This window comes from Salmo trutta, chromosome 4 (genome assembly GCF_901001165.1).
Source record: "Salmo trutta chromosome 4, fSalTru1.1, whole genome shotgun sequence".
Lineage (NCBI taxonomy): Eukaryota > Metazoa > Chordata > Actinopteri > Salmoniformes > Salmonidae > Salmo > Salmo trutta.
Window position 1 is genome coordinate 35,105,383 of NC_042960.1, and position 12,225 is coordinate 35,117,607.

Genomic DNA, 12,225 nt, shown 5'->3' on the forward strand with positions numbered 1-12,225 from the left:
ATTCAGGCTGTAACACAACAAAATGTGGGAAAAGTCAAGAGGTGTGAATACTTTCTGAAGGTACTGTACATCAAAGCTGTGATCGAGAGACTGAAAAACAGCTTCTATCTCCATCAAACTGTTAAACGGTCATCACTAGTCGGGCCTCTGACCGGTACCCTGCCCTGAACCTTAGAGACTGCTGCCCTATGTACATACAGTCATTGAACACTGGTCACTATTAAAATGTTTACATACCCTTTTACCCACTTTATATGTATATACTGTATTCTAGTCATGGCTCATCCGATTTAACTAGAACAATAATGTCCATATTGTCTATGCACACCCTTATTTAGACACTGAGTGTACAAAACATTAAGAACACCTTCCTAATATTGAGTTGCTGCCCCATGTTGACTCCAATGCTTCCCACAGTTATGTCTAGTTGGCTGGATGTCCTTTGGGTGCTGGACAATTACACAAAACTTTTCAGCGTTAAAAACCCAGCAGCATTGCAGTTCTTGACACAAACCGGTGCGTCTGGCACCTGCTACCATACCCCATTCAAAGGCACTTAAATATTGTGTCTTGCCCGTCCACACTCTGAATGGCACACAAACACAATCATGTCTCAATTGTCTCAAGGCTTAAGTGTCCTTCTTTAACCTGTCTCCTCCCCTTCATCTACATTGGAAGTGGATTTAACAAGTGACATCACTTAGGGATCCTAGCTTTCACCTGGATTCAACTAGTCAGTCTGTCATGGAAAGAGCAGGTGTTCTTAATAACAGGGGTCACTAGCATTTTTTGGGGGGAGGGGTGATATGTACATTTGTGTGTGCGTGTCTGTGCATATGTGTGAGCATGGGTCTGTACTGTTCATCCTGAGCAGACGGTTTCGCATTCACATTATTCCTGGTACTGATTTAACAGAGAAACAGCTTCATTGGGGTTAATTGTTCCAATCCATCTGTGCAACCTAGTGTCTGTGTGTGTGTGTGTGTGTGTACTGTAACATGTCGGGCCCTGAAACCCAAGTCCAACGCCAAGAGAGAGAGATGACAGGAGGGAGCGTGTTGACATATGGCAACCTAACCAGTCTGACTGAAATTGCAAAACGGGGGGCTTTTCTTTCTATCTTCCGTGCATGTGTGTGAATCTGTGTGTGTGTGTGTGTGTGTGTGTGTGTGTGTGTGTGTGTGTGTGTGTGCGTGCATGTATACATAGGTATAACGTGTGTGTGTGTGTGTGCGCGTGTTTAACTCACCTCTCTGGTAATTGATAAACTCCTCCTTGCAGTTCTGCATGAGTCCGAGGATCCACTTGTGCTGGGCGGAGATACACTGCCAGGCAGGGTCCCCTGATGCATGCAGGTCAGACAGGTACCTGGAAGGAACACACACAGGTAAGGGTGAAACTGTGGGCACAGCACTTCACAGGTGATACTGACACACTCAGGTGAGAAATGGGTGTAAACAGCACTTCAATATGACACCCGTTAAAATCTAAACCCTGTGCCCTCGATTTCCCTCAGCCTTTGCCTTAACCCAACTTCCTCCCCAAAATCATCATCCCATACCCACAGTCCTCTTCCCCAGTACATTCCCTGTACAGCTGCACTCGGTACTCTGTGGGATCATCACAAATGAGTCAGAGTCACTGACTGTGGCTCTGGGCTGGCTTCATCACATAGCAGGCAGACCAGACTAATTTGTTCCTCATTACAGGAGATCCCTCTGAACCCCTAGCCAGCCAGCCTGTACAGTATGCCCCCACAAGACCTGGGTTCAAGCAGTATTTCCAAATACTTTGGACATTTCATTGCCTAGAGTACCAGATGGGCGGGTTTTGGTATGCACTTTGGGGAATATTCTATCGGTTCAATTTAACCAGGCAAGTTCAATCAAGCACAGTATTTAAAAGAACGTAAATTGAACCATTTTACTGTGATATGTGGTTCGTCTCTGTAGACATTGTACCAATGCGCCAGCTTAACACGTCTGTAGAAGTTCCCGTGTCAGTTGGGACAGAGAGGACGAGTCAAAAAATTGGAAGCGCGTCACCGGTAACGCCACAGCTAAATTACTAAAATGTAAATGTTATGTAAAACCCAGGTCTGGTTTAGCCTACCCTCCACAGCCCCCCCAGCCAGCCAACCAGCTAGTTCACCCCCAACACAGCCTGCTAGTCCCCTTAATGTGTGTAAGGTAAACTGGGGGTACGGTGGGCGTTTAAAGCTAGCTAGCTAGCTGTAATGTAATGTAGGAGGATGAAAGATGGCTGCTGTGGTCTAGAGCTGCACTCTCTCGTTCTGACGAGTCAGTCTGAGCAATAATAAACCAGCCAAGACCACAACTATGCAGGATGTAGGGAAAGGGGGAGAAAGAGGGAGAGAATGCGAACGAGACCAAGGGGAAAAGAGGAACAAGGATAGAGAGAGACAGATATTTAAAGAGAGACAGGGAAGAGAGACAGGGAAGTGAGCGAGAAAGAGAAAGTGAGAGAGAGGAGAAAGAGCAAGACATGAAGAAAGATTTATTTTAAAAAGTACATTTTCAGCCAAATGACCGCGGTCACCGTAGAGTTACGGGGGAAAACCGCCAGGAAAAAAAAATAACCGTCATAACGTTAAAAAAAACCCTAATAAAATGAAGACTTGTTTGCTACAACCCCTTGCTGAAACAATAAGCAACCATGTTTCATCTCGCTGTAAAGAGTCCATGTTGCCACGGAAATGGACTCAACCACACGTCGGCTGCAGCCGTCTTCAGTCCGCTGTTTGCTCCACAACACAAAATTCTAAAACTGTCTAGAGATGTTGCAGTTTTAGGGTTTTGTGTTGTGGAACAAACAGCTCACTGAAGATGGCTGCAGCCGATGTGCGATTGAGTCCGTATCCACGGTAACACGGTCCTTACACAATCATAAAATTAACGTGCCGGCCCTAAAGATGAGGCAAACGAGCGAGAGAACAGAACGAATATAGGAAATGTAATACACTAAAACCATGAAGACATTACTAATTTTGCATTGCGTGACATCTAACCCTCTACAGTGCAGTATGTGTATACATAGTGAGACCTTATGTATCTCTTCTGGTCATGCAGGGTTGAAGGTGTCTCCAGTAGCTTGTCCAGGAGCAGACTCCTCAGAGCCCCGATCCTCGTCTCCACCTCGGCATACACTACACACAGACAGGAGAGACAGAAGAGAACATTGTCATTACTCTTGTTTACAGCACAGTAAACTGGACATCACCCCTTCCAAGAAGCTCAGTTCACCCTACCTTTTTTAAAGACCGAGACCTCCGTGTTGCTGAACAGAGACTTGGCTTTCTCATAGTCATTGATCACCACGTCATAATCTCCCTGAAGGAGAACACATACAATTCTCAAGACAGCTCACAAACAACAATATCACAATGGTTCATCAAATAAAAATATATATTTTATTTGACAGGGGTTTATTTCATACGTGGAGACACTTGTGTGTACAGTGCACTGGACATGAACACGACACTTTGACATTCTAGCTGCTCTAGCACCACCTTCTGGATGCCGGGCTGGAGTTTGAGCAACAGGTTGAGGTGTGCATGCTGTGCGTGTGTTCCATGACATAGACTGACCAGGCGAATCCAGGTGAAAGCCATGGTCCCTTATTAATGTCACTTGTTAAATCCACTTCCATCAGTGTAGATAAAGGGGAGGACACAGGTTAAAGAAGGATTTTTAAGCCTTGAGACAATTGAGACGTGGATTGGTATGTCTGATTGGTATTGATATGTGTGCCATTCAGATGGTGCCTTTGAACAGGGTATGGTAGTAGGTGCCAGGCGTACTGGTTTGAGTGTGTAAAGAACTGCAATGCTGCAGGGTTTTTCACGCTCAACAGTTTCCCCTGTGTATCAAGAATGGTCCACCACCCAGAGGACATCCAGCCAACTTGGCAAAACTGTGGGAAGCATTGGAGTCAACATGGGCCAGCATCCTTGTGGAATGATTACGAAACCTTGTAGAGTCCATGCCCTGATGAATTGAGACTGTTCTGAGGCCAAAAGGGGGGGTGCAACTCAACATCAGGAAAGTGTTCCTAATGTTTTGTACACTCAGTGTTTACCTTCTGTATGTTGCGTTCGATGTTGAGTGGCAGGTTGAAGAGGAACTTGAAGCGCTGCAGGACGTTGAGGGCATTCCGCGTTGAGTCAGCTTTATCCTTCCGCCCCAACACCTCCTGGAACAGAGTGTCTGCTGTATCACTGGCTCCTGGGGTGGAGGGAGTGGGGAATAAAAGGGAGAAGATAGAGGGGAGAAGGGATAGAGAGAGAAAGAGCGAGCGTGAGAGTGAGGGTGAGTACTACAGACATCAAGAAAATGTAAAAAAAAAAAAATGTATCCTTTTATTTCACTATTAATACATATGTCTCTGACATTAAGAACCTGGTTTTCCCTCTGTGGTGATGGCATGTGTGTGTTATATTATCTGAAAAAAGAGTCAAGGAGTGTGACAGCTATCTCTTATTCTAGTCCCTCTTTTTCTCTCTGGGCCATTAGTACTCTCCGGCTTCTTGGGTGGCCTCGGAAGTGGAGGCAAAAAAATAAAAAACAAGGACTCGCTAAAATTGATTTAAATCAGAAAAAAAAAGACTCCTCACCTGCTCCCAACCCCACCAAATCTTGAAAGGAAAAACATTGAGATTTAAAACACTTCGCTCCCGACTCTATGCTCCGACTGACGAGATATCATGTGTTTGATACTTCGAGGGGCTGTTTGTGATTAGCTGATGGGTTGAGGGTTTGATGGGTGGGTGGCGGGCGGGCGGGGTGGAGGTTAAGGGGGTGTATGGGAAGAAGACAGAGGTCTTGGGTTGAGGCACTGTGGGGATGAAAGCAGCGTCCGGCTGAGAGGTTTATTAACCTTCAACCCGGAGGAAAGCACCTTTCCATTTATTGACCCTCCATGATAGGTAGGAGACGCATTATCATGTATGAGATGAGAGGGGCGGACAGAGGATCCGGCTGGAAGATCTACTCTCCAGACAGGGAAGAACAAACACACGCGGTGTGGTGTGTGTAGGAGAGAGAGTGTGTGTGTGAGCTTGTAAAGAAACGTCCTAGTAATTGAACTTCCAATAAAGACAGAAGTGGAAAGAGGATATTAACCAATGGCACCTGGGATGATGTCTGCGCGCAGCTCACACTACATGATAATAGCAAGAAGTAGAACGATAGAGAAATGCAGATGGATGATGGATGGGTTGATCGATGATCATTCGTACATGGATAGAAGGATGGATGGATGGATAAATGGATGGATGGAAATTTGGATGAATGAACAGATAGCTGTATAGATGGATGAAAGACGCTTACTGTTGAGAACATTCTCCAGGCGTTGTGTCATGGAGCCCTCCACCCTCTCTGTGCCGTCTGACTCCAACCTCTGGTGTATAGCTGCAACAGAACAATACAGTTTTATTCAATTATGTGAAAGATTGTGATGATAACAGCTCAGTTCAATCAAAGCAGTCTGGCCCTCGTAGAAATCTCGTAAATCGATGCATTGCGCTCTTTTTTTATAAAGCCCTGCATGCATTAACTTCCATCGTACCTTACTTCATTGTTAACTTATAGACGTAGGAGATACCAGACCCGGTCTCAGGGATGGCGAACTCTGGAGATCTCAGAGTTAGGTAAATCTGCTTTTCATTTCTTTGCATCTTACTTATGGAAAAGGGGTGGCAGGGTAGCCTAGCGGTTAAGAGCGTTGGGCCAGACACACACACACTTAAAGCTTTAGGCATTCTAAATAAGTGTTCTCCCAATTTCTAATTGGAGGGTTGACTATATGGAAAAAAATAACTGTCTCTATGGCTACAAAGAACAAACAGCTTTTAAACCTGTCCAACAATGTCATGAATTCCACAGATTAGCCAGGTTTGAGTTCATGTAAATATCATACAGCTATTAGATCGAGCCTAGGCTACTTATCCATGTTCTTCAACGTGCACTAGTCACAAACTGTTAATACTGGAATAGATACATACGGCGAGGCGTGCCTTAACGTGACAACACCCCCGAGTAGGGTACTCCCGTTGCTCCCATGTAATTTAGCCTAACTTTGGCGTCATCCTAAACAAACTACTGACACTTTTTTTGTAGTTTCAATAAACTTTTTCAGCAGCATCACTTGTCGTTATTAAAATACTTGGCTGTCACAACAAATGACTTGTATGATACTTACTCTGCCACTAATTTATTACCCTATCTGCTAACACTTATTCTTGCGGCACTGTTTCCCCACAGCTTTTTCGCCGTTTAGCTGATGTTAGCGAGAGAAATGAATCTCAATCTAATTCGCTTGTCTGAGATATGTCGCGTAACTACTTCCAGTCTTTACCTACTCTTGAACGATCTACAGTTGTTTGGCCTATATGTCCTTTCAACTTTCCGGAGACACAACCCTACCAAATGGACCAAAACAAAGTAGACTATGGTGATATCTACACCTAGTTGGTGGAATCTCCAGGTTTGCATAAATATCCAAATGCAGAAGAATATTATAGCTGTTATTTGGACAGATACAGCTCAATAGTCATTACTACAAGCTAACTAGCAAGCTTTATACAAAGCGATTTACCGCGGATTAAGTGTTTGAACACACATAAATGTAGAGTTACCGGAGCCCACAGCTTTACATCCTCATCAAGCATGAAACAGTGAGGTCCGCCTAACCTGGTACTTTGGCAGTTGATGAAACTGAATTTGGTGGTCTTTTCTCATACCATTGTTGAAACAAAACGGTACGCGACAGCTTTTCGGCATCTTAAAAGCAGGTTTAGTTAGCTAATTGAAGAAAGTCAGTTGGGAACGGCTCTTTGGCTGATAATCGTGACTAATAATGCGACAGTCATGCTAACATTGTTCATGCTAACATTTTTACGTTTAGTATTAAAGTGTTTTTAGGTATGATGTAGTTTTGTTGATTAAGTTAGTTGAATGAAGACGAATTTCAACCATGGCATTGTTTTGGTTAGCTAGCTAGCTAACATTAGCATAACTAGCTAGCTAATGCTGTGCTAATTCTGTTATCTATAGAAACGCCTAGGAATGTCTTTATGGTTGAACTTTCTGTACGTTTTCCATCAAAATTGTTGGTCAAAGCTGAGTGCATAGTGAATGTTTAAGCACCACAAGAGACAGACAGCGCTACCAAGACCGAGTGCACACAGCAAAGAGCGTGTTGTTTGTTGCGCTTCAAAGGGTCTGTGTGGTGAAGGAACAGGGATGCGTATAACGGCTTAAAAAAATGTCACGCATTGACGCATTATTAACGCGTTAACTTTGACAGGCCTGGTATTGATGTGTATGCAGGGCTCATCTGAGAAAGAGACCTTGGTATCAGCATGACTCCCACTCGAAACAAAGGTTAAATTAAAAATACATGTAAAAAATGAACACAGTGAAAAATAGCTGAATTAAAGAGGCACATAATCGGGGTAGAGAAATACGCAACAAGAAAAAGACAGAAATACAGAGAGAGAGTTATTTTAAGATATCTGTGTGTTCAATAATAACAATCAGACAGAGTGCCTCTGCTGCTCAATCTAACATGCTTAATTCTGAGATTCTGGAACATTTTCAATTTAAGGAACCAAAGGTAAAACAATAAACAGCCTCTCGGCCCCAGCGGTAGATGAGAGGTAACCTGCGTGACCCTCCATCTACAGACACTTCTGTCAGACTCTGACCACACCTCCCTCTCAAGCTTTCCCACGCCAACCACTGACCCGACCCGGTCACTGCAATAACTGTACCGCATCAATACACCTGACCTGGCTTGACCGAATCAGCAGTACCACCCAAAATCCACTCCAAATTAGTATTTTCCCCTACTATCAAAGTTGTTTTGGGGACCCCAACTGGAAACTAATCTATTCTAGGGGAAAGACGGTTCCAAATGGAGCATAGACAGTACACGCTCTGCACCCAAAGACAGAGTTCGGAGGAAATTTGCAAATTCAAATGTTTTATCAGTTGGAGGAATAATATTTAGGTGAGGATAGCTGAAAGACTGGAGAGTAGTATTTCTACTGCTGAGGGGTTGCTGCTAGTGTCAGGTTGACTATACAAGACTAATGAAGGAAAGATCTGTAGGGTGCACATTCCAATATCAACACTGAGTAGGACATAGTGTTGGTGAGGTAAGGCAAGGCAAGGAGAAGTAGATGAAAGGCAGAGGATGTAAAAGGTGAGAAGATGAGAGGAAATGGAGATGGAGGAGAGGTGGTCAGAATAGATCTGAACATGTGGACCAGAAAGAGATTCATGTCAGAGAGGGAGAGAGTAGGGTAGGCAGAGAGAGAAATAAGTGAGGGGGACAGAGAGAAGAGAGCGCGCGTCAGGGCTGCTCACATGAACAAATAAATTGTGGCTGTAGTTAGGCAGCTGGGTGCTGAGAGGGGCAGTGTGGGTTTATTGATAGAACAGAGGGGGAGAGGAGGGATAGAGGACGGAAGAGGGGGAGAGAGGGTCAAAAGGGGGAGGGCGAGCGGACGAGATGAGAGAAATTGACAAGGGAAAGAGAAGGAGGGGGAAGGAAAAAGGGGGAAGGAAAAAGAGGAGGAGAGACAGTTCTGTAAATAAATGTGGGTATGTTCCTTCTGACAGACGGGAGGCTGGAGAGGAGAGGCTGAGGTATTCCTGAACCTCACTTATAGTGCCTTTGGAAAGTATTCAGACCCCTTGACCTTTTCCACATTTTGTAACATTACAGTCTTATTCTAAAATGTATTAAATACATTTTTGCCCCTCATCAATCTACATACAATACCCCATAATGACAAAGCAAAAACAGGTTTTTAGAAATGTTTGCAAATGTATTACAAATAAAAAAAAAACAGAAATACATGATTTACATAAGTATTCAGACCCTTTGCTATGAGACCCAAAATTGAGCTCAGGTGCATCCTGCTTTTATTGATCATCCTTGAGATGTTTCTACAATTTGATAGGAGTCCACCTCTGGTAATGATTTGGAAAGCCACACATCTGTCTATATAAGGTCCCACAGTTGACAGTGCATGTCACAGCAAAAACCAAGCCATGAGATTGAAGGAATTGTCTGTAGAGCTCTGAGACAGGATTGTGTCGAGGCTCAGATCTGGGGAATGGTACCAAAAATTGTCAAGAATGCCGAAGAACATAGTGGCCTCCATCATTCTTAAATGGAAGAAGTTGGGAACCACCAAGACTGAGGACAGACGCTAGGAGACGAGAAGCAAGTACAGCGAGTGAATATTTCATAAATAACGGACATGAAACAAAACAAGGACAGCGTCTGGACAAAAGGAACAAAATACAGTAACGCAGACAAGGGGAAGCCGGCTGAGGCATGACGTGGGATGGGAGCCTGCCGAGCCAAGATAATATCTAGAGCCAGCAAAGGCATGGAAGCCTGACGAGCCAGCTGAGGCACCCCCGGTTCCTTCGGCAGCGGCACCCGGTCCCGACGTCACCAACCCCAACGAAAAACAAAAAAACTCCCCGATGCTTCCAATATTGGAGTCTGCATTCTGTGAGGACAGACGCTTGGAGACTAGAATCAAGTACAGGGAGTGAATATTTAATAAATAATGGACATGAAACAAAACAAGGATAGTGTCTGGACAAGGGGAACAAAACAACATTAATGTAGACACGGGGAAGAAACTGGAAGTGACAGATATAGGGGAGGCAATCAATAAAGTAAGAGAGTCCAGGTGAGTCCCATGAAGCGCTGATGCGTGTAACGATGGTGACAGGTGTGCGTCATGATGGTCCCTCGAGCGCCAGAGAGGGGGAGCAGGAGCAGGCGTGACAAAGACTCTTCCTAGAGCTAGCCTCCCGGCCAAACTGAGCAATGGGGGGGGAGAAGGGCCTTGGTCAGGGAGTTGACCAAGAACCCGATGGTCACTCTGACAGAGCTCTAGAGTTCCTCTGAGGAGATGGGAGAACCTTCCAGAAAAACATCCATCTCTGCAGCACTCCACCAATCAGGCCTTTATGGTAGAGTGGCCAGACTGAAGCCATTCCTCAGTAAATGGCAAATGACAGTCCGCTTGGAGTTTGCCAAAAGGCACTTAAAGGACTCTGACCATGAGAAACGATATTCCCTGGTTTGATGAAACCAAGATTGAACTCTTTGGTCTGAATGCCAAGCGTCACATCTGGAGGAAACCTGACACCATCCCTACCGTGTAGCATGGTGGTGGCAGAATCACGCTGTTGGGATGTTTTTCAGCGGCCGGGACTGGGAGACTAGTCAGGATCGAGGGAAAGATGAACAGAGCAAAGTACAGAGATCCTTGATGAAAACCCGCTCCTCAGAATGGGGCGAAAGTTCCCCTTCCAACAGGACGACGACTCTAAGCAGACAGCCAAGACAAATCAGGAGTGGCTTCAGGACAAGTCTCTGAATGTGCATTAGTGGCCCCGCCAGAGCCCGGACTTGAACCCAATCGAACATCTCTGGAGAGACCTAAAAATAGCTGTGCAGCATCGCTCCCCATCCAACCTGACAGAGCTTGAGAGGATCTGCAGAGAAGAATGGGAGAAACCCCCCAAATACAGGTGTGCCAAGCTTGTAGCGAAGACTCAAGGCTGTAATCTCTCCCTAAGGTGCTTCAACAAAGTACTGAGTAAAGGGTCTGAATACTTAAAATATATATTTGCACAAATTTCTTAAAAACGGTTTTTGCTTTGTCATTATGGGGTATTGTGTGTAGATTGATGAGGGGGAAAAAATGTAATGCATTTTAGAATAAGGCTGTAACATAAAAAATGTCAAGGGGTCTGAATACTTTCCGAATGCACTATATCAAACATGCCATCATATCATGGCTGCCTAATCGGCACAACCATCACTGGACCACCACAGCAAGCATAACGGCTAGAACACCAGCCCCATGGTCTGGTAGAGGACATTCAGAGAACCAAGGCAGGAAACCATAGACTTAGCCTATAAGCAGAAACAGGGAAACCAGAGGTTTTATGGAAGAAGAATGCCATCTGCCTCTGCTCTGAAAAGGATATAGAGAAGTCTACAATAAGTCTTTGTTCGGTCTAAACAACACAGTTATAAAGGATTGGCCTGATTCTGTAGACATATCTATAGGGGGACAGGACTGGTATGTGAGTACGCACATGCATTGCACACACACAGCCTGAGGGTTCTGGTTCTTGTCTCCGCAGAGAACCCTGTGCCCCCTTGCCAGCTGTGTGTCCTCTCCATCTGTCACGCACTCTCGCTGCCGTGGCTATGACGTCACGGCTAACCTAAACACCCCGTCAGGCTCCGGATAAAACAAACACGCACACGAACACACACAGAGCAGCGGAGGAAGAGACGCAGGCAGCCCCACTCAGCTTCCTGGAACCCACTGATTCTAAAGCTGGAGATGTTTTGACTCCCGACTGCTGTAGCGGAGTCGGAGGTTCGGAGCGTTGGGAATACGGCCCTGGGAAATCTTGGATTTTGGAACACGGTAGCGGTGGTCTGTTTCCTGTATTGCAGGGCCACTTCCTTTTCACACAACAATAAAAAACTTAAAATGTGTACATTTTTCAGAGCCCCCCCCCCAAAAAAAACCTGCCTCTCTGTCAGTCTGTTAGCCAGGTAGTCAGTCAGCCAGGTCTCAGAAGACCCCTGTGAAACATGGTTCAATTTGTCAGGGGATCAGCCTAACCAAACAGCCCCCTAACATATGAACCCACATGACTTTCACCAATCTTTCTGGGTCACAAAAAGTTTAGAGAACTGTTCCTTCACTTTCTTTTTTATCCAGCTCCTGGCCCACTGGATGGGTGACCCCAGACATCAAGGTAATTTGACCTCTGCGACCTCATGTAAACCCTCAATGCAGACATGTACCCTGCAGGTACAAGCTTCAGTCTAACAGTGAAGGGGAACAGTGTAATAAGGGTGTTATGAGGTTGTAATATAAATGTGCTTTGGGATGAGGGTGGCATTAGCCATTTAGCGGCTAGTGCTAAACTGTGTTTAAGGCCAGCAGGGGAAACACAAAGGCCATTATTACTGAGAGACATCAGTGGTCATACAGACACACACACGCACAGACGCACGCGCACCCACACGTCTCCATTTCTGTTGGAGGAGACGAATGAGGTGAGAGTGAGGATCGGAGAGGGCGGGACAAAAGAGAAAAAAGCCAAGAAAGAGAACAGGAGAAAGAGAAGAAACCCATGGATT

General features: G+C 45.2%; 1 protein-coding gene across 6 annotated transcripts in view; it reads right to left on the reverse strand.

Annotated features, from left to right (window-relative positions):
* Window positions 1–12,225, reverse strand: part of LOC115192287 (exocyst complex component 2) — a 97,531-nt gene that overhangs the window by 34,385 nt on the left and 50,921 nt on the right. For all 6 annotated transcript variants that reach the window (XM_029750610.1, XM_029750606.1, XM_029750609.1 and 3 more), the window contains 5 exons: window positions 5,349–5,429; window positions 4,099–4,244; window positions 3,269–3,350; window positions 3,064–3,166; window positions 1,250–1,368 (listed from right to left, as the gene is read on the reverse strand). In XM_029750610.1, the coding sequence (XP_029606470.1) occupies window positions 1,250–1,368; window positions 3,064–3,166; window positions 3,269–3,350; window positions 4,099–4,244; window positions 5,349–5,429 (531 nt within the window). The remainder of the gene's footprint in view (window positions 1–1,249; window positions 1,369–3,063; window positions 3,167–3,268; window positions 3,351–4,098; window positions 4,245–5,348; window positions 5,430–12,225) is intronic.